This window comes from Xenopus tropicalis, chromosome 9 (assembly GCF_000004195.4).
Source record: "Xenopus tropicalis strain Nigerian chromosome 9, UCB_Xtro_10.0, whole genome shotgun sequence".
Taxonomy (NCBI): domain Eukaryota; kingdom Metazoa; phylum Chordata; class Amphibia; order Anura; family Pipidae; genus Xenopus; species Xenopus tropicalis.
In genome coordinates, this window is record NC_030685.2 from 31,630,544 (window position 1) to 31,653,788 (window position 23,245).

At 39.4% G+C, this 23,245-nt stretch overlaps 1 protein-coding gene across 2 annotated transcripts in view; it reads right to left on the reverse strand.

Moving 5' to 3' along the window:
* Positions 1 to 23,245, reverse strand: part of ttyh3 (tweety family member 3) — an 86,151-nt gene that overhangs the window by 43,435 nt on the left and 19,471 nt on the right. For both annotated transcript variants that reach the window (XM_012970081.3, NM_001126777.1), the window contains 1 exon segment: positions 7,047 to 7,216. In XM_012970081.3, coding sequence (XP_012825535.1) covers positions 7,047 to 7,216 — 170 coding nt within the window.

Here is a 23,245-nt window from a genome sequence, read left to right on the forward strand (position 1 = left end):
GGTCTACCTTACATGAGATTTAACAGTCACACAGCCAAGTTTGTTCTTCAACATATTTCTGGGGTAAAGGGGTTTATTTTATCTAAAGGACCCAAATCATCAGCTTCAATCTGCCACTTTTACTTTTATAAACCATACTAGTATTTGTGAAACAAACCAGCTTTACCATTTCAGGGCTTTCAAACACTTTCATTTCTTAGCGTTACTGTGCCTTTAAAATGTGTGCGCCTTGGCAAAAGTAAATATTTACTGTTTCCAATTACAGGAATAACAAAAAACATTATTATACTGCATTGTCATACTATATCATATAGGTTCTAGCGAGTACTACCCACTTTTTCATGTAATTGGTAAATAATACAGTATATATAACATATATATAGCATGTTTAAATTAATAGTTTTACACAAAATAAAAAGAAACCAAATAATATCCAGGGTTGGAATCAAACCAGCCATGAGCCTCCACATTACAGATGCACTGATTCCAGTGAGAGCAGTTATTCGTATGTGAATGTAATAGATTATACAAATAACTTTTTGTATATAAAAAAAACTTTTGTTTTTCCATTCTTTGCATATGATTGGACAAATGTATTTTTTTGGGCTCAAGGGAGGTGATGGTTTTCAATGCCTTTTCATCATCTGCTGTTGCATGAGAATCCCTTAGTACACTTGTACAGAAAAGTGAGGCAAAGCAGTACTGCATAGCAAATATTAAAAGAAAATATTACATCAGCATGTAATCTGGCCAACAGAATCATTACATTGGCTATGCTGAGAATCCTAAAATGCCCCCTAGCAGTATCATAATCATGTAGAGAGAGTAACCACTAAACACTGCTGGAGTTATTGGATAAACACTTCAACATGTTCTTTCAATAGATGCCTAAAACCACGAGTGTTCCTCTAGCTTTGCAGGAATTAGAAATGGCAAAATAAATATAAAAAATTCTTTCCAAAGCTTTCCGGGCCACATAGATCTGCAGAAATGAAAACCAAGTGCTTCGGGGTCCTCAGAGTGCCAGTTTCCCTTACAGTGATCGCTCTGAATTTGCTCTGTTGTATGGGGGGAGGGCAGCATTAAGAGAAAGAACAGCTTTTCCAGAGATGGTTTGTGAAATGGTGAGTGAGACTGGTTGGCCTTTTGCAGCATTCACTTTGAGGTCCTCTTCTGTTACTGTATGTCCAATATTCCAAAGGCTGCATTAGATCTCTGCATTAGATGTCTAGCAGGTCACTCAGTAGACTTATCCAAAAAAGAGGGACCACTGTACAATTTAATTTGGGCCTCAACTATACAAAAACACACTAAAGTACTGATTTTTTGTCACATGGGGGTCATTGCAGGGGCCACTCAGCCTTGACTGCTGCTTGATTTGGTTACAAAAAGTCACAAAATTAGTGGATCTTTCCCTGATATGCCCACCTTGAGGAAGATGATTTTGGACTGATCTGATCATTTGGCCCTAGGGTGAAACAATTGTGTTACAATGACGGGGATAAGGGCCATTGAAACAAGGCTACTTAAACCAGTTTGATCGAAAAATCGCCCAGATATCAGACAGGTTGGCTCGTCGGAGTTGCTCATACACAGGCACACAAGATGCAGACCCGGACCTTAAGATTTATGTGAAATTCTAATGGATATGGGCATCTGACTGACAACAATCACTGTACTTAGCATGAAACAGAGGCAATGTACAGTGTGGGTCTGTATAGTCAGATCTTTTCATGTATAAAAAAAAAAAAACAACCTCCTGTGTTCAGCTTAGCACCAATCCATCTCATTTTACTGATGGAGTCCATAATTCTATGGTCCAGCATCTCCTATATACAACTATTGGCAAGTAAAATTGGGTTTTCACCTAAACAGCCCAATTATTGGGATCACTCAGCCATGTAGGTCAATGCTTATCGAAGGCTTGTGGTCACTTGATACAGGCTCCAAATGGGGAACACTGGTCAGTGCAATTTGTCTATTAATTTTTGGCCAAGGCTGATGAGTCAAACAAATGTTTTGGGACAGTAACACACACAGTTGCACAGTTAAAATAAAAACTAAATTGTTAAACACAAATCTGTGCACGTGGCTAGCTTTACACAGTGGAAAACAGATGGCAGCCAGGTGCTGGGCCATTTGGATGAACACAATAGTTTTCATGCAATCATATCGTATAACAAAGCCTGTTATGGAGTCTTCCAGGATTGGTTTGGGAAGCCCTTCTTTCAATTAACAGATTTGAATCAGTCATTCAGCTTAGCCCACACACAGGCAATGATTATATTCCGATTTTAGCACAAACTGTGCTGTTAAAAAGCTATTTCTACACTGATCTTCCACTCAAGTCCCTAAATTGTCATACATCTGTCTACTGTTATTTCTATATTCAGCCACATTTGGTAGAAGGCTATTCCATTTGTTGGTCATCTTTCATGTTCAAACATCACTCACATTCCCTGCATGACTAACATCCCCCAATCTCACTTCTCTGCACAGAATAATTTTCCCTCCCTGCCACCAAAATGGCTCCATCTCTATCAACTATCTCACCTACCCATCCTTATAAGAAGCTGGTATCCTAATAATTTTAGGCTATAAACCAGTATTTTTCACCCAGTAGTCAAAAATCTTTCTTTCAACTAAAGCAAGCCATACATGCCTATATTTGGTCAGCCAATTTGGTATATTTCAACCAAACTGCCAAACCATCTGGTCACATATGTCTTGTCTGACAGCAAATCCTTGACTGACAACAATTGCAGGATTAATGGTACTGATGGAATATTGCCATTGGATAGCTGAAAGGAAGTGTAACGTCCCTGTGGCTCTGTACTCGGTCCTTGTTAGGGAGATTGGCACAAACGAACAGAACACAAAAGCTGTCCATCATGCCCATCCCCAGTACATTAATCTATTGATTAAGCCTGATCGTTCAGAATACTATACTTTTGGACTGTGTATGGCTGACCAATATGGTATTCTTGCACAGGTTTTCTAAATACCTGGGCCACCCAGCAGACCAACTATTGCTGAGTGCACTGGTTCTCGATTTATGTTGTAAGAAGAAGGACCTCACTCATGCTTGACAAAGGGGTTTCTCACCCTGAAACATTGCACTTCCGCAATAAACATTGCAAGGGCTTGCCCTGCTAGTATCTTCTCCGAGTGCCAGTGCTTTTTTTTTCTCTCTATTTACATTCCCAGTGAACATCAGCAGAGAAATTAGATAATAGTTTTACCTGCTTTCATAGCCAAGTTTGTGCTTAGCCCCATGCTTTTTCATCTCTAAACATGAAATTGTATTTTTTAAACTTTTAGACTGCCTGCAGATGCATTTATTGAAAGAAAATATTTAATTCCATATTCTGTGGAATGTGCTCAAACTAAACATATCAAATTTCTTTCCCAAGCCATCCCAAAACTCTGCTCCATCCAAGAAAATAAATCTGGAGAACATATTTCTGGATTGTCCTGATATGGGGCTATTATTGTGCTAAAATTAATATTTCAGAAAAGAAAGTGAGCTCGTTCTGTATGTCAGTTTTCATGTAATCTTGCCCAGAAACTGAACCACAGACTTGGCAGCGTATCGCATCATACAGAAACCAAACAATAATTATAGCACTTATTGCAACAACCACAGAAACTAAAGCCTTGCATTTTTTAATTATGTTTAAAGGCAAAGAAAGACAACTTATATCACCAGTTTCTAGAGACTTAAGGTGGCCACACACTATAAGATTGATGGGCAAACGATCCGACAGGGAAATCAAACCTGCCTGATCAACTTCTGGCCAATATTAGGCCAGATATCTATCATGTAGGCCCACTGGGGGTCCCCATACACGGCAGATAAGCCAACAAACAAGTCTGAAGGACCCAAATCGGCAATTTTATCTAACTGTGTACAGCCACCTTTATAATATAACTCTGATTTCCAGTTATGCATAGTAGGGTTTATGCCAAAATTTGTGAAATTATTTTTACTTAAGTCTGGTGTTGGTTGTCTGATAAGGTTTCAGTTGGAGTAGAACATAGTAAAAAGCTGTAAGTCCACTAAAAACATATGCTTGACGTTTGCTAAAGGCAAAAGAATATGTTGTTGCTGTTACTGTTCCTTTAATGATGGGGCGTGCTATACTAATTAACAGACGCAGAACAAAATGCTACAATTGCTTGTTATGAGACAAAGTAGCAAGTCATTAAACTTGTATTTTCAGACAGTTATAGCCCTGCTAGGTAGAGAGCCTTGCTTGGCCGCCTGGAAAGGAACAATAGTGATATAATGTTTGGCTGCAATTATTATCGAGGGTTTGGCAGGCGGCCTGGATCCTGACAGCTTTAAATGATGTTGAAACACTGTGTGATGGAAACAGAAAGCTTTGGTCATTAGAATGTATGCTGTACAAGGCGGACAGGTTTTTAGCAGACATATCGCTCAGGAACAACATGCTTGGATCGCCATATTTTCTCCTTCATATTATATAAGGCAGCCATTAAGAACTTATTACCGTCAGGAATTCTTATCTATATAGGCCAAGCTAGCATACTTTACTTACATGTTATTTTATATCATATTCCATTGCTAATCAAAATGGTTCCACATGTATAATTTTGTATTTGTGATCTCTATCACATCTTACACAAGGAACCTACACTTTGGCTCAGAATGGATTTATTGTAGAGTTCTTTCAGCTTGTAAAAATACTGTTTCTTGGGAATGTTTGCCCAAACATAATTAGAAAACAAATTTATAGATCACAGCAATGTTTTCACACAAGTTGCGGTCACCAGTCAAAAGGTTCCACAGCTACAAAACAGTGCCAAGGCTAGTATTTAACACTGCAGTTCCAATAATATTTAAGTGAGATATAGCATGTGGTTTACTAAACAATTAACTATCCCACACAATTTGACACCAGTTAAAAGGCTTACCTGGGGTGAAGGGGGCTACTTATAAGGCAACCCCAGTGAATATAATCGCTAACTTTGGATCCAAGTTGGTGCATGATCAGTAAAACAATTTTGGAAATACTACGCGTGTGAACAGTCCTGGACAGCCAGAAGGGATCCCTGGGTAAAAATGCTTCTGAACATTTTCATTAGTGAAGTTGATTTCTTAGTTAATTTTGGTATAAAACCTAACTGTGAATAGTGAAACCTTCTCCAGCTTTCAGGAGAGGAGTGGGGGTGTCTGGGGTGTTAGAAGCAACTGCCTCCCTCTGCATTTAATGTATTACACACATGCCTCTCACACACCTGATAACATTAAATGAAAAGGACCCCTAATGGAGACTTGAAAGGAAGACCTTTGCTTGTCACTTCTCTAAGTGCATCAGCCGTGGTGCATTTTTTTTTTATATTATTAGAAGTGACAAGTAGATAGGGGCTTTTTGACCACTGCTGGTTTTACATGACTGCCAAGGTAGGGAAAACCAGCTGTTGCTGGAGTTTGACATTACTCTACTGCATGCAGTGCATTATTATAGGAGACTGACGCTTATCAGAGCCCAATCACAAAAAGGTGGACACTTAGGAATGTAAAAAAAATGGCTTTCATCAAGTTAAATTTAAAATATACACATTAAAAATACACTTTACAACTAACTACATAGGCAGGAAGTGGTTATCTAGATTCCTTGAGTCGTATTATAAATATTGGCCCACCATGCAGCTACACGAATAGACTAATATCTACACATCATCAGGCCAAAATAAAAAATGCAACTTTTAAAGAGATGGAGAACTGCATTTTTCCTTTGAGTGACAGAATCAGCAAAGAAATGGAAAAGCACAGGAGGTTGCTGCACAAAAAAAAAAAAAAAGATTTAACAGTCAAAGTGGGAATCATTTGTTTCCATTTTGTAGTTTACTGTGCTCGGTCATGCAGATGCCAGGGACAATATTAATGAGCTAGGCTAATGACAAGATGGCACATGGAGTACACAGTTATGGCAGTAGTCATATTCGTTTGCCTCTGTGGAAGCATTCTCCAAAGACAACACAGGGAAGCCAATTTAACAACATTTTTATTTTAGTGGGTATAGAAGTTTTTGAAACCACAAATAAACTAGTTTGCCCTAAGGGCTGTGACACACGGGGAGATTAGTCGGTGGGCGACTAATCTCTCCGAAAAGCCATCCCACCAGCTAGAATGTAAATCGGCAGTGGGATGACATACGCAGAGACGCGATTTGCTAAAGTCGCAGAAGTTGCTTTGAGAGGAAACTTCCGCGACTTCGGCATATCGCGGCGCCACGTTTGCCATCCCACCAACGATTTACATTCTAGCCGGTGGGATGGCATTTCGGGGAGATTAGTCGCTCACTACAAGGGGAATTTGTTGCGTGGCGACTAATCTCCCCTTCTGTCACAGCCCTAAAACTAAAAATACCAACTGATTTAATAAAACAGCCTATAAAAAAAGCAAAGAATGAAAGAAGAGAAAGGAGAAAAAAAACTGAAAAAACAGACATATTTTGTTTTTTCGCACAATGAAAGAGCCCAAAAAAGCACAAAGCAAAGGAAGATTAGACAACTGAGAAAGGAGAACTGCCACTGACTTTACATGACCTTGACAGCTTTTAGATGGCGTATTTTTACTTTCAAATTTGTCTTAGTTTTGTTGCATAATTAATGGGGGGGGGGGGAAAAATCACAAATTTTAGAATCACAAACTAAATGTACATTTGGGTGTTGGTTATGCAGACCAACTTTATATTCTTGCTTGAAAAAAAAAAACAAAACTATTCTATTCACTAACCAATGGGTGATAGAGCAGTCTAGATAATCTCTCAATACCATCTGACACACACCACAATTATAAGGGCTGTGGCAAACATATTGTTTTGATTGCTGAGCTGGCCAAAATGTCCTTCACCTGTCACCACTGGAGCACACAACAGGGTTTATGTTTCTATTCAGGCCTATTCTCTTGCTGCACATTCTTGTACCAATGTAATACAAGGGTCTGGACTTCATATTTTAGCTATACATATACCCATATTACATCTACGCAGGCTATCAGTTTATGCATCACTTACCTGCAGACTAGAGTAGCAATGATGACACACCAAGCGGTACAGCAGCAATCCGCATTTGTGTTCTCTTCTGTTTTCCGGTGACGGCAGCAGAACCAGAAGGAGTAGAAGAGCAGGAACAGTAAGTCAAGAGCCAGGCAGGCGAGTGCGACACAACCCAGGAGCATCAAGGACTAGAAGAGATAAGGTGTGCTATATTGAGACCAAGATTTCCAGTATTGTTTGCATACAAAGCAGTGCAACAAATTTCTGACAATCGATAATCCAAGAAAACATGGGACGTATTTATTATAATGCGTAAACCAACATCAACTGTGATGCTGCCCATAGCAACCAATCAGATCTTTTTATTTTCTAACTTGTAGGTGAATGTTCAATTCTAATTCTTAATAGGTTGCTATGGGAAACATCACCTGTGATGTTGGCTTACACACAATAATAAATATGCTCCTATATGTATAAATACATGTGAGATTGCTATAAAACAACTGCTTGTAAGAATCACTTCACCGGTGAGCAGCAGTGTTTACATATTAGGTGATGCTGGAAGCATAGATTTGTCAGCTGTACACCGGCACCCATATAGACATCACTACACATCCTAACTATTTATTAAAGTGACATTGATAGCTCTAAGGATAGGAAGGATGCATGTCAGTTTCCTAGGCAGAACACTGGCTAATTTGGATACATATTCTGGTAAACAAACTGCTCACAGCATTTCCTAATCTGCTTGGCCCCAGAAAGAACATACAAGTGGAAGAATGGAAGAACCTTAAACCACTGAATAGGGTGCTGCTAATACATAAAGCCAATACATGTCTTATCATCTGCACAATCCCATGGAGACTCCTGCTGGCCATAATGGAGCCAGGCCATATGGAAGAAGCTGGATGAGTGGTCATCATTATTAGGCAGGAAGTAAAACATATTATCTGAAAACAGTAAGCTGGTTTTTAAGGGTAATAAACAGTTACTTGCACTGAGTTTATCTTATACTGGTGGGCCCCTTGCAGAAAAAAGGAGTAGACAACATTTACAGGAAACAAATATTTCTTTATATATGCATATTTCTGTACATGGCTAAGATCTGCTATTCTGCTTGACTTGGCCAAGTCATGATGCTACACTTTATTTAAACATCACAACAAATTTGTGAACATTAGAGATATGAGAGTTCATCAACATACCCAGACACAGGAAGCAAAATGCAATTTTAGACACAATCCCCATGTTTTTCCCACAATGCACAGGTTACTCCCAGAATTCATGAATCATTGTGGGCCCAATGCAGGCACTAAATCTGATGCAATTGTGTGTGTGCTTTGTCACAAATCAAACACAGTTGTGCTGAATATTTTAGCAGTCTGTCTGGCATCAGTCCCATGGTTCGGTGTGTGAATGACATTTGCACTCGATTCTTTATTCGCAAGTGTGTTGCACTTGTTGAATCGGGGCGGTGAGGGTACCTTGGTGCTACTCCTGGTCAGGACATGACTGGTCGGCGCTAAGTACAACTATAGGGAAGTGCGGAACTACTGAAAGTGGATTTATACGCAACTTACAACGGGGGGCGGTTGCAAGTTGCCCACTGCATTTATGAATGTAAATGAGCCCTGTGTTCTTGAGATTCAACAAAAACAATAAAGGCACCTTCCACGTATCTGTACATGCACACATTACTTTCTATCTGAGGTAAAACAGAAGCAGATCTGGGGTATCTGCCATAATTTTTTAAACCCACCAACTGCTAAGTATATGAAGTGTTAATGGGAATACATGGAGTGGGGGTTTTGAACAAAGTGGGTGGAATAGATTATAGCTCTAAACTCTCCATTTACTTAAGGCAAGCATGATAGCACCTCTGATGCTTTCTGTAGGCAGTGCTGTAAAACACCTACGTACCAATACACTGTAACACGAAAAGATTAACCCATGCCAAAAGCAGTGAGTCACACGCCGATCACATCTCTGCCCCTGCCATTCACTGTAATTAAAGTTACACATAACTTGCGCATTACCACGTATACAACTCCTTAAAGGATTGGCCCAGGGTGCAAACACAGTACAAACTACACAACTATTGCTGGCAGCTACTTAAAATGCCAAGCAACCCACAGAAAAGAAAGATAATTTAAGTTTGTGCTCAGCTGATTTAACATCGGTTTAATAAGCAGCAAAAAGTGGATTCGAAGCAAACTATAGCATTAAAGTATTTGGGGCAGAAGTCAATTGTGGGACAGATTGTGCATGAAAATGCAGCACCAATATGGGGATAGTACAACGTTTTACCCCTTAGGATGTGCCAAGTCTTTCAGCTCTTCTTGCTCAAACCAATATGGTTTTTGTGCGTTACTGCTTTCCCAGGCCTACCCCCTCCAAAGCCATGTTCCAATATCTAAGGAGATAGAAACAGGCTGTCTGCAAGTTTGGATATATGGCTCTGAACTATTAGGCTGTCTCTGTGCTATTAAACCAGCGTTTATAGAGCCAAATAGACAGTAAGGAGTCATTTGCACGTCTCCATCTATAATTCTTTAAAGCTTCTCATCTTTGGTTTTAAGGCCATGTTATGTGTGCAGCATATGGCATGTGAATACCTTCTGTTTAGGAAGGTTCTCGGTGCATGTCTTGCATTTGAGAAGGGCTCTTCGGTTCCTCTTAGCACTTCTTACCCTAACAAGAAAGGTGTCCATCTCAAAGCTATTAAGATGTAGGCACACAGTCATTATTATGTACCCCCATTTTACCTCTACTGCACAGTTAGAACATTTTAAAAACAAATGCAAAGGTGAAGTTAGAAAAGGATGAAAAAAGTTTTAAAAAGATATAAATGAAGCAAGCAGAAAAAAGGAAAAATAGGGTAGAACTGAAAGGTGATTAGTAGAGACAAGCACAAGAAAAAGGGCACATGCATGTGGAGAGCAAAAAGAGAACTTTGGAGCAAGATAGAAAGAGGTAGCAAAATTAACAAGAGGAAGGGAAAGTATAGCTGACTGCTTACTTGGCGAGGAAGCCAGACGAACAGATCTCAGGCTAGCTGCCCATTCTGAATGGGCAAAACTGTCCATTTTTATCAGCCTATATAGGGCCACCCAACAGGAAAAGGAGGAAAAAGGCTTCTATATAAATGCCTTGGTCAGTGTATGAGCTTTAACAAAAGCTTTTCAGTCTAAGGGGAACTTCAACGAAAACAGTTTGAAAACCTCTGCTTCTGTGGCTCCCCAAAAGTCCAAAACTATTACACAGGGCCATCCATCTGGAGAACATGGCTATCAGAGATTTTTTTTTTTATCTGCTTTTTGTTTTGTATGTATGTATAACTTTATTTATAAAGCGCCACAAGGGTACGCAGCGCTGTACAATCGTACAGAATACAAATTACACACAGGGAGGACAAGTGATATAATAAATAAATACAATAAATATATATATATAAGTGCCATGTGGTATGAGACACAGTAGGAAGGAGGTCCCTGCCCCGTAGAGCTTACAGTCTAAGTGGTTGGGTAACATACAGGCACAAATTGGAAGGTAAGAGTGCATCAGGTATGGGCATTTGCCCTTAAGTGCAGGACTAGGCAAGATAATGTCTTAGTGCTCCAGAAGGTAACAGCTGAGCTTTTTCTTAAAGAGAGTGGGTGAGTTTTCCCTACGGAGGGATTCAGGGATAGAGTTCCAGAGGTAAGGAGCAGCGAGATTTAAGGTTTAAGACGAGAGAGCGCAGTGGGTGTGGATGGTGTAAAAAGACGGAGGCTCTGAGAGGAGCGGAGGAGACGACCAGGAACGTGCAAGGAGACCAGTGAAGTAATGTAGTGAGGAGCAGAGGAGTGAAGGGCTTTGAATGTTAGTATAAGGATTTTGTAAGCTATCCTTTGCTTAACAGGCAACCATGCAAGAGAGTTTAATTGAGGCTGAACAGGTACCCTCTTAGGAGAGAGCAGGAGGATCCTGGCAGCAGAGTTTAAAATTGATTGCAGGGGAGAGAGGTGGGAGTCCGGGAGGCCGGTTAGTAGGAGATTGCAGTAATCTAAGCGGGAAAGGATAAGGGCATGGATTAGTGTTTTAGCTGTGAAAGAAAGGGGCGTATTTCTTCCCAAAAACCTTTATGACATTACCAATTTAACAGGATGCAACCAACGATATGTGGGAATTAAAGATAATTGTCCACTACATTAATAATAAAGTTGTACAGCACTGACCTACGAGAACTCTCAAGGTGGCCATATACGGGCAGATTCAAGTTGCCGAATCAAGGCCCTTCAGATCGTCTTAGTATGTTATCTGCCCATGTATGGGGCTCTCTGATGGGCCTATCCAACCTTTATTTGGCTGAAATTGGGCAGGTTTGATTTTCCCGGCAGATTGGCTTACTGATGTAGTCCTTGCTCTGACAACTCATATTCCTATTTAGAGTCTGGAGGTTATAAAATCAGGTAACAGATGATATATTCAATTTAAGAATGAAAACTCCCAGCTAAAAATATTGTTTTACCTATGGAGCAGCGGTAGCACTGCAAGTTTAAGAAAAGCCCAGAATGTATTGCACTGCGGGTAAGTGCAATAACATACATTCCACAGGCTGGTAAGCTGTATCCCCAGGGAGTGGTTAGTTTTACACTATTTCAGTGGAAAACCAATTTTGATTTGGTTTTGTTTAGACTGCAAATCTCAGCATGGAACAGTTATGAAGAGAAGGACTACACAAGGGCAGTTCTGCAAATGTGGCATTTTGCTGAGCAAATAATTCCTTGCAGAGGTTCCTCTTATCAGTCACATGAATATAATACAAAGAACAAAATATTCCCACCCTTTGTCCACTGTGCATTTTTCTCCTCCGAGTGGAAACTGAAATTGTGTAGAAAATATAAAAAGTCATCCCCAATTCCTCCAGAGGACAAGCCATCTCTGGTACAAAGCTTGCTGGTGACTCTCATTTTATACAGAGGAAAGTATTGTATTGGCTTTCTAATAAAAGGCAGTTCTATTTTCGACCATTACATTTTATGCAAGCTGAATTCACACCCCAATTTCTATTTACATAAAAGTATTACAATTGTATAAGTTAAGCCAAAATAATATCCTCCACCCCTTCTTTTGCTTCACTGTATTTTGGAACTTAAGCTTACACAAAAACTGAAAATCCACCTTTTTACTCACCCTGCCCAGAGAATCAGATCAGAACCTGATCACTAAGCAACAAGATTGTTCCCAAGGAACAGCCCCCTATACACCTCTGCACTCATTTCAACCTACTCACCAAACTGATTCACTGAACCATATTCCCCAGGCACGTTCATATTTAAAACAATTATGCCGTACCAAGAATTCTATCAATGTCAGTGGAGCTAAAGCCAGTCAGCCCTGATTTAACCCTTTCCTTGTCAACACAGATTCTACAATGGCAAAGAAGTGGACAGAATGCCAGCAACATATAATCTACGTTTCAGTAGTTAATTCAAAAGCATGTTCTAGAACTTGACAACTGGAACATATTGTTTACCATGCAGCTTAGAAGCCCACACAAAGGTTTGTTTAAGATGGCATAAACCCAACAGTAAAGAACAGAAACTTTGGTACTTTATATCAAGTCATGGCAGCAATCTGAACCCAAATTGTTTTTATGTGAAAAGTTGTAGGTCAAGGCCAGATAGCCAACATGACTCAATACAAAGTGGCTGGATAGGTTACAGAGCTGCATCGGGCAGAGGAAAAGCAGATCTGTCCCTCCAACTTAAGCACAGAAGTAAAAAGATAGGAGGCAGACAAATAGACATGCAGCACAGCTTCTCTGAGGAGAATCCTCCTACAGGCACAGCAGCTGTCTAGAAGAGCTGCTATTTCAGTCCCAGGAATGTAAATAATTTAAAAACATCTATATAAAGCCAAAAAAAAAGTTAAAAAGATCACTTTTCAGAATTTTGTCCCCTTTAACACAAACTGGAATACAAGCTTTTCAATATATGTGTGCACAGAACGTGATGCAGGACTAAGGGGCCCATTTATCAATGTACGATTGGGTGCAAGTACAAAAAAGTAGTATTTTTGCAGTATTTGCAGTATTTTTTCTAAGTTTTAGAACTGTGTGTATTTTCTGTGATTTTTTCGTTAATTTCCGTGACTTTTTCGTACTTTGCAACAATTTGTGCGACAAAATCCCATTTGGAGGTTGGAGGTGCAGAGTGCCATTGAGTCCTATGGGAGGCTTCTAAAATCATGCACTGAAGGATCAAAGTCAAGAGTTTTTCGCGCCGTTCGATCGTTCGGATACAAACATTTCGTACCACAATATTTTCGTACAACCACAATGCACAATTTTTGCACTATTAACGCATATCAGAAATTACTGGATTTAATCCAAATTTTTTCTATCGTACTTTATAAATGTCCAAAATTGTATATTCATTTCTTAAAGGGGAACTCTGGCTTCCGAGCCAAAATTTGTCCCATGCAATACAGAGGCCCATAATACACCTATCACTGTAAACTCTACCTTTAAAAAGTATGAATAAATACAATTTCTATATAGTGAAATCCAGCTGCAAAATAGTTCTATTTCTGCATCATTTGAAATCCTGGCAGGGGAGGAGGGAGTAAAACATTGATGTTACAAATTGTAACAATTTCTCCACAGCTTGCAGACAGCATGCAGGAACTGCATAACCCACAATGCATTGCACAGTGATGTTCCTTTTTCTTATTGATGTCATGTGTGCAGGGAATTGTGGGATTGTGAGAATGCAGACTGAAGGCAGGCTGAGGACAGTCAACTACTGTTACATTCAAAGTAGTCAGCCAGATCAGCAGGAGAGCAGGGGGCCAGGCTTAGGTATCTGCTTTAAACCATATTGTTACATTAAAACCTGAATATTATAAAAAGTATAAAGAATATTATAAAAGTACAGTATAAAGAACACATTTTCACATAATTACAAACCCCCGCACTGTATCTTGTTCAAGTGCAATGATCATGGGACCATGAGGACTTATGCACAGGTCTCCCTCATATAATATAACCCTCTGGCTTGCACTAACTCCATTGTGTAGCACCAGCTGAGGTTACACATGTTTTTAAGATCTGTTCCAGTACAAGATTTTAACAGAAATATAACTGGAGATTCCCAGGCAAGCAAATCTGTTTTATAAATGAACAGGAAAATGAAAGATTAGGTAAATATTTATACACTAGGAGTCCTTATATTAACAGGCACTGGTAATAAAACCGTAATGAATTATATATTGTTTTACACTTATTTATACAGGTTTCATAGGGTGCTGAGTAATGGAGAGCTAGAAAATGAGGCTGAACATTGCAAGGCAAGATTAAACAGAAACTAACTCAACTCCAGCATCTGGGGCCTAATGAAAAGCAGAAGGAACCATTCCAATATTAACAATACAATTGAATAAATCTGCAATGCACTGTGTCTGCTGGTAAATTATTTTAATACATAACATCGCTAAAGGGAAAAAAAAAACATAAAAAACCAAGATGAGCTTTCTCCTTTCAGAGATGTAAGCAAGCACAGCATTTGGGCTCATTCGGGTACATTATTCATGATTTCTGATAACCAATACACAATTTCTTAATAGCTGCCCAGAATACACTGCGAATGTGCAGTATCACCGACACTTAAGAGATGGCCCAATAGGATCAAAGATGGGGAAGCTCCTGAGCCCAATTTTAACGGCATAGATTAGTACTATTCAAGGGCTGATGAAATTCTAGGCTGGTACAGTAAGTTCAGCAAATAAAATACAGCGTTTCCAGCCATATTATACTTACAGCACAAACCATCAAAGTAAAGCTATCCTTTTTAAAACAAAATGTAAACAGGGAGTAACAGGGTTTCCCCGATTTTTCACATGTACCTCAGAGCAACCTCTTCTACACTTTATATAAGAAACCTTTAAACCCAAAAATATTTTATTTCCTGTTATTTTTATAGCACAAACACATTTCTGCAGTGCTTTACAGAGAATTTAAGTACAATAATACTCTCTAATGAATTCTAGGTTGTAAGCCCCTTTTAATATTTAATTATTATAAAGCTCTGTGTAACTTGCTAGCACAATACAAAATAAATGATATTTGTTGATTTTTAATTGCACCATTCCTTACTCTGCCCAAACCCCATCCTTTGTAGTGTCTATGGGCGGCCATAAACGCACCAATATTATTGTATGAAGTGACGTTCCATGCAATGGTGGCAGAAAAGGCGACCAACATCAATAAAAGCCTTGGATATCGGTCCCTTGGTCTATCAGGCAGGATTGAACATTGTACCATTAATGCTAAATCATCAGATAGGGGTAAATAATTCCTTTGTTTTTACCTGCATATCTGACAATTCCGCTATTAATATTAGTATAGTGGTTGAAAAATCTTTCCTACAACCAATGGTCATGGGAAAGATTGTAATGGTAGCATGTATGTCACCTTTAGTTATCCAATGTGGTCCTAGAGCACATTCTAGCTCTATAAATTGGGAACAAGCTCCTGCACCAAGAGTAAGTAGGATGCACAAGTTGAGACAGGGTTGGGGCAGTTGTGATAAATTCCTGCAACATGATCAAAGAGTTGTTCTGCCTTGCTGTTTAAAAGCTACGCATTGCAATGGGGGTAGTAAGGTGATGGGCTTTACAAGGCATGCAATCCATGGAAAAATGCTAGATTTTCCATAAAACAGCATGCAGCACAGGCCTTTCTTTATCCTGCAGTATGACTGTTGCAATCCTTTCCACAGATTGTGCAAGCCAAGGCCATTGCTCCTTGAATCCACAGGGTTTTTGTTTGCAAGGGAAAAGGGTAAAAACAATAACAAACAAATATCTTGACTTTTATTTCCAATCCATATAAATCAGTCACTAGAAGTAAATAACCACTCATGCTGAAATTGATTTCCACTAATTGATTTCTGTCCTAAAATGATTTTTTTTATTTATTTTTTTTTTTATTTTAGTTTTCCTTTAAGAGCAGTTTGTAACAATGAACAATACTGGAATGACAATTACCCCTTGACCCAGAATTCTGGCACATGTTAGAGTCTTGAGCTGTGCGGGCCTCTTTAATTAGTCTGGATACAAACAGCAGACCATGAGTTAATCACTTTACATCATCTGGCCAGAATACTTTAAACAGATTTCAGAGATGTGATCCAAGTTCAAATTACAGCCAAGGCCAGGAAATGCTCTCCCAGTTTCATAGGGCTTTTTGCAAGCTGCCGTGTCTAGGACTACAACCTACTCCATTCTGTGTGCTGGCAGCCCTCCAGCATCCTCTGATGTGCTGTTTTGCATTTGCCACTTCCTCAGTCTTAAAAGGTGTCCTTATTACAGGGCAGAAAAAATAATACAAAGTTTAAGTCAAAGACTGCTTATTAAACATAAATATGTCCAAAGGCAATGCTTATTGCTAATTTTTACCAATAAGGAACAAGCACATATAAGCTAGGTTTACAGCAGTTCTTTGGTCTATAAATTGAACTCTTAACTCCAGAAACTGGTATCCTCTGATCATTTTCCCACTTTAGGACTATAAATAATCGTTTAAAAGGGAAAAAGCCTTTGAAACAGAACCTTTGTAGTTGTGTGCTGTAAATACTACTTGTAAAGATTACAGCCAATTATAAGATAATGTTCCTTCTTGCTACAATAAGTTGCCTGCAGGCCTGGACTAGTATTCAAAATAGGCCCTGGAATTTTAAGTACACAGAGGCCCAAACAGCCCCCCACCAGGCCACTAAATAATGACTGTCTATGGCACATATGTCAAGGTTTAGGGCTCTTGCACATGGGGAGATTAGTCGCCCGCTACAAATCTCCCTGTTCACGGGCGACTAATCTCCCCGCGTTGCCATCAGTTGCCATCCCACCGGCGACAATGTAAGTTGCCGGTGGGATGGCACACGCGGCGGCGCGATTTCAGCAAATCGCCGAAAATGCCTCGCGAGGCAACTTCGGCAATTTGCCGAAATCGCCTGCACAGCGCGTGCCATCCCACCGGCAACTTACATTGTGTGCCAGAGCCCTTAAGGTGGCCCTTGGTGAGTGCGTCTGATCGTCCAGCATGATCAATTTCCATTTTCCCTCACATAGTAACGAAGACTACTAAGTCTTACTAAGTATCTTAATAAATAATTCAACCTGCTTTTGGATTTTGGCCCCCTTATGTGATTGAGTTTAACATCCCTGGTCTATGGCATCTTACAGCAATAAAGTATTGCCCTTCCCTTTATTCACCTCTGACCTCCAGTTTCCCTGGTGCTTCTCTAGGGCAGCGGTACATGGGGAGATTAGTCACCCCGCAACAAATCTTTGTTGTCGCCAGCGACTAATCTCCCTGCAGTGCCATCCCACCGGTGGGATAGCATATGCGTCGCTGCAATGTCTTGCAGTCGCCCGAAGTTTCCTCAAGAAAACTTTGGGCAACTGTGGGACATCGTAGCTACATATATGCAATCCCACAGCCGATTTACATTCTAGCCGGTGGGATGGCACTACAAGGAGATTAGTCGCCGGTGACAACGAAGATTCGTCGTGGGGTGACTAATCTCCCAATGTACCACTGCCCTAGAGAAGCAGTCATGGGCGACTAATCTCCCCACAGTGCCATCACTGCGGGGACCTTAGTCGCCCGCTACAACGAAGATTTGTCGCTGGGCGATTAATCTCCCCGTGTACCCCTGCCCTTATATCCACCAATGCTACTGGCAGAGATGAGAACATTGACCATAATGAGGATATTCACCTTTTAGGATATCATAAAATGTTCTATTCTAATATAGCTTTCAATTGGCCTTCATTTTTTTGCCTTCTCCCAATGTTATTGTTAATATTTACCATTTATCTTTCTATTCAAGCCCTGCCTTTTGTCTCTCTTCCAAACCACTGCCTGGTTGCTAGAGTAAATTGGACCCTAGTTATCTCATAGCTGATGAATTTCAACCTGGAGAGCTGAAGAATTAAAAGCTAAATAATGAAAAAAAAAAAAACACAAAAAGTGAACCTCTGCTAATTGTCTCAGAATAAAAATGAAATAAAACTATGCCTTTAAGAGCATTAATGTATGTACACTGCCATTAGCATTGTGCCACTTTGTGCAACAGGTAAATATTTATGTATTATCCGCTGGAACAGTGGTAGAACAAATCTTGGGCCTACCTAAACAATCTGATATAACACATGGGCCAGTAATAATCTAAATGGATTTGCCGATAAGAATTATGCACGTGGGCCCATACACATTTATAAGGACATCAAGCTTGTTTTAAAAAAATAATTAGGCACCCCATGTACATTTCCTCTGCAACCCCAATGTAGGGTTAGCTTTTCCTTAGAGTGTTTCTGTGGCTAGACAATTTGTTAATCATAACTTTGTAATAAATGTTATTTTTGAAGACATATGCACTTACACAGATACTAAATTACTAATTGGGGATGAGGGAATGATGTGCATTCATTACCACCTTCCCCCTACCTTTTGTATGCTTGTAGTTGATTTCAGTTGCACTTCCATTGTACTTATATTTCACTTAGAGGCATCTTTATCAACATTGTGTTTTTCAAGGTTTTTACACAAATAAAAGTTTTAGAACAAAAAAAAAAACAAAAACCAGTTGGGGGAAAAAAAACATTACCTACCCCCCCCCCCCCAAAAAAAATTTCTGTAGACCTGGTCAAAATGTAATTCCTCAGCAGTATGAGTGCTCAGGTATTACCACCAGCATTCTGAACATAATAGGTATTAATGAGAGAAACTCCAGTAGCTTTGAAATGAAGCAAGTTCCGCAGTGGCCCCCAGGATTAGAAAAAAAAAAACAGCAATTAAAACTTTTTTGATTTTCTCTTCTTTTAACTATGCATTGGCATCAGCAGGCTCTTGAAAATCAGACACTATTCAAAATGCTGCCGAATGTTTGTATTGCAGAATTCATCTATTCCTGTATGCCAGAAAATAAAGATAAAATCTGGAGCTTTGCAGAAGAAAGAGGAAATGAATGCAGTGATGTGTACATTGTTTTCTATTCAATGTGTGAAACAATAGTTTATACACGGTTTGGATTTCCTCTAGCGCCAACAATGCTAATTTCCTTAGAAGAACAGCAAGATTAAATATAGATTGCTCTTATGAATCCGTGCACTTTGCACCTTACTTAAATGGAAACTCCGGCTTCTGAACCAAAAATTTGTTATAGAGCCCCACACACAACACAGAAAACCCTAATATACATATCACTGTAATCTGTCCTCCAAAAAGTATAAATAAATACCATTTTTATATGCTGAAATCCAATGCAAAACGGTTACTCTCTTTCTGCATCATTTGAAATCCTGGCAGGGGAAGAGGGACTAAAACACTGATGTTACAACTTCTCCTCAGCTTACAGACAGCTTGCAGGAACTAGACATCCCATAATGCATTGCACTGTGATGTTCCTTTCCTTATTGACATCACGTGTGCAGAGAATTGTGGGCTTTGGACTACAATGCCCCCACCCCCCAAAAAAAAGAACAAAAAATAGTCAGGTAATTACCGATCACGTAGCCCCATAGCCTAGGGAAGTAAAACTGCAGAGATCCACTTATTTGTAGAAAGGGGAAATTCAACTATCCTAAATTTTCCCTTATGCAGCTAATGCAAACCTAGTACAAAGTTTAATTATACTTTTGTTGAGCTTTTAGCTGCTCTTTATAGCATTTTACTATATCTTTAAATTCCAATTTAAAGATTTTAGTATGATTTACCTTTCTGCATTCAAGAAATGAATTCTACAGCCACTGGCTGGACTTACAGGATGTGTAAAGCAGAGTAACATTTTATACCTTTTAAAAAAGTTCCAGAAATATGTGATGCATTACAGTTCTCAGGCTAATGAGGTTAATGGACAAGGTTTCCCAATGGCAATGGAGAAGCCAGCCAAGAATGCAAACAAAGGAGCACATTGACAAAACACAACGCCTGTGAATCAGGAAAGAGTGGCTTTCCCACTTTACTACAGAAAGAAAATAGAAAGATTCATTGAAACATAATCTAACGGACCCTTCTCTGAGTAAATGGGATCTTGCATGGTAAGCCCCACTAGGGCAGGGACTGATGTAAATGATGAATAATCTTGGTAAATTCACTGCAGAATTGTGTTGGCACAATATAAATAACATATAATAAATGAGATTAAGGAAAGAATGCAAAAAAAAAAAACACGTTCTTGCCCAGATACTGAGGATTCCTCTTCTGATCTTTCTTATTTAGACTCTTGCAGAACCATGGTTTAACTCTTTGTTACCAGATCTATAAGCAATAACCACAACTAGGAACGTGAAATATTTAATGGAAAACTTGCACCTTTTCTCTTTGATGTAAACTAGAATGCCCAACATTATTAGCCAGCAAAATTATACACCTCTGTACACAGAGCATCTGTTCTTGTTTTGGCTGAAAGGGGCCTTTAACTGCACTCCAATTTTATAACAGTTTATTTAAGTGACCAGGATTATCCACAGTGGTGAATAAATGAAGCTGATAGAAATTCTGTTATCACAATTAACAGAGAACCCATAATGCCATATGAAAATGAGTGAATGGTATGTTGCATTTATTTTGCAGTTGTTTTACTGCCCCCAATTTACTAGGTGATGAATCAACAGCACTTAATAGGACAATTCATTCTAAACCTCTTATCAGCTCAGCTTATAAATTGTATTACAGTAGTTTAACTGGTTGCTAGTGTCTGATAGGAAACTTGCATAATGCACCCTCTCTTCCACCCCATTTGACCAGGTTTTACTTTTTTATATAGCTTGCATAGTGGAAATCAAAATTAAATGGTTATAGAAATTTGCTGCATCAACTTACATAATAAAATGTATTTCCTGGCAGTCATGTGACAATTTCCTACCTAGGAATTTCCTGATGAGGGTTATGGTATATTAAAATACCCTAGGTTAGGCTTATGTCACAGTAGTGAACTTACTCACACATCCATACCCACTATAAAGGTATTTAAAAATCCCAGCTGTCAATCATATAGTGCCTGCCCCTCCTCTATGCAAAGAGAAGGGACAGACAACAACTTTAACTTTCCATTCAGCACTTCCTAGATTCACTTCAATTCTCACTTTTCCCCTCCCTCCTAACCATCTAATTGTGTAACCAGTGCATGAGTATGGGCATCTGGTCCTCCTACAAAGCTTGCCTTCATAACAGTGTCCACAAAATGGCGCCTGCTTACTTGTTTTGAGTGTGTAATTCCAAGACTGAATGATAAGATTTATACATTTTATATAATGTAACTGAAGTTAATTTTACTCAACTAATATGATAGAAATTAATTTGGAATAGGTTAATCCCAGAACCTGAAAGGCATTTTTTAAACTGGAGTCTTTGCTGGAAAAGAGATGATGCCCCCAATACAATGTTCCAATGGTACAAGTAGTTAGAGAAAGAGATATTACACAAATAACTATAAAATGATTAAACTTATGGAATGATTAAATGTATAGAAGAATTAACATATGAGAAATGTTGCTTGAATTACATTTTCTTTCATTATGCATTTATATTTATTTTTAGTTATTGTGGTTATGATACTCATTAACATTAACATTCAGTTGGATTCTTCACGTGTACCTCTGCTAAAACATTCCCCTGTGTTTGCTCCTATCTTATAAAGGGATAATATATAAAGTTTTTATTATGGGTATTCCCCTGATCACACAATAACAAATCCCATTAGGGAATACCCATTGTAAAAACCTTTTATGTTACCACTTTATAGGCTAGGAGCAAACAAGGGATTGTTCTAGCAGATGTGCACACAGACTTATCTACGACATCATGTCATGCCCTCCTGGCTAATTAGCCACAAGCTGTCTAGGTTTAGGGCTCTGGCACACGAGGAGATTTGTCGCCGGTGATTTTTAAAAGAGAGATTTGGCGACAAGACGCCAATGCTAAATCAATGGAAATCGCCAGCGTCAAAACATACAAGGCTACTTCAAATCGCCTGCTGTTTCAAATCGCACACAGACCCTTTTCTGAGCAACTTGAGTAAACATGAGGGGGGGTTAACTGTTGAGTGTACCATGGGTAACAGATCGCCTGGAGCTCAACTCGCATGAAATCTCTTAGTGGGTATTGTCGTGGTGACTTGTCGCTAAACCGCCAGGGGGAAAAAACGCAGGCGACAAATCTCCTCGTGTGCCAGAGCCCTTAGGCTAATGTTCCACAGGGAGATTTAGTCGCTACAATTTTAAGCAACAAGTCGCTCGTCTTTTCCTAACAGCGATTGCTAGAGATTTTAACAACAGAGCGATTCTATCTCACAAAATCCAGGTTTCGCATTCCCGCCCACAATTAGAAATTACATTCAGTGCAATGGGGAAATCGCGGCGACTTCCCGCTCAGTGGGTTTTACATTCAGAGATTCCCATAGTTTTGAATGACAATGCTTTCTTTGTAAAATCACTCGAAAAAGGGTCTTGAAGCGATAAGTGATTTGAAGTAGTATCGTCTGTTTAGGTACTGGCAATTTATATTCTTCTCTATGAAGAGACAAAATAAGCGACTTGTCGCTGGAACTCGCTTTTTAAAAATCGCAGTGACTAATCTTCCCGTTGGACATTAGTCTTATAATAATTACATTTGTCTGGCTCCTAGATGTGCTGACCTGTATATATAGGAATTGATAATCTGTAATCTAAGTTACAACTAAACTGGACACACAAGGGACAATTTTTCAAGCTTATGTGAAATTAATAAGTGTGGCCATCAATTTGGAGTTTGCCATTCATTAAATGCGAATGGTAAACTCCATTCATTTAGATTCCTTATCAATGATCCCTCTAAAGGTGGCCACACACGTGGCGATGTGACGATGTTTCGTGCGACCATCGGTCGTACGAAACATCGTCAGATCCGCCACACACCGTCAGGGCTGAAACAGCAGATAAGGAGGTAGAAACAATAGGATTTCTACCTCCTCCTGCCGGCAGATTTTCTAACCTGGCCGATCGGCGAGTCGACCGATATCAGCAGCTTCCTGCGATATTGGTCGACTCGCAGACATGCCATACACGCACCAAATATCGTATGAAACGAGGTTTCGTACGATAGTATCGGTGCGTGTATGGCCAGCTTAACTATCTTTAGTGTGCAGGTTTGAAAGCACATGCACGTTTTTAAACTGTGTGAGCAGAGAGAA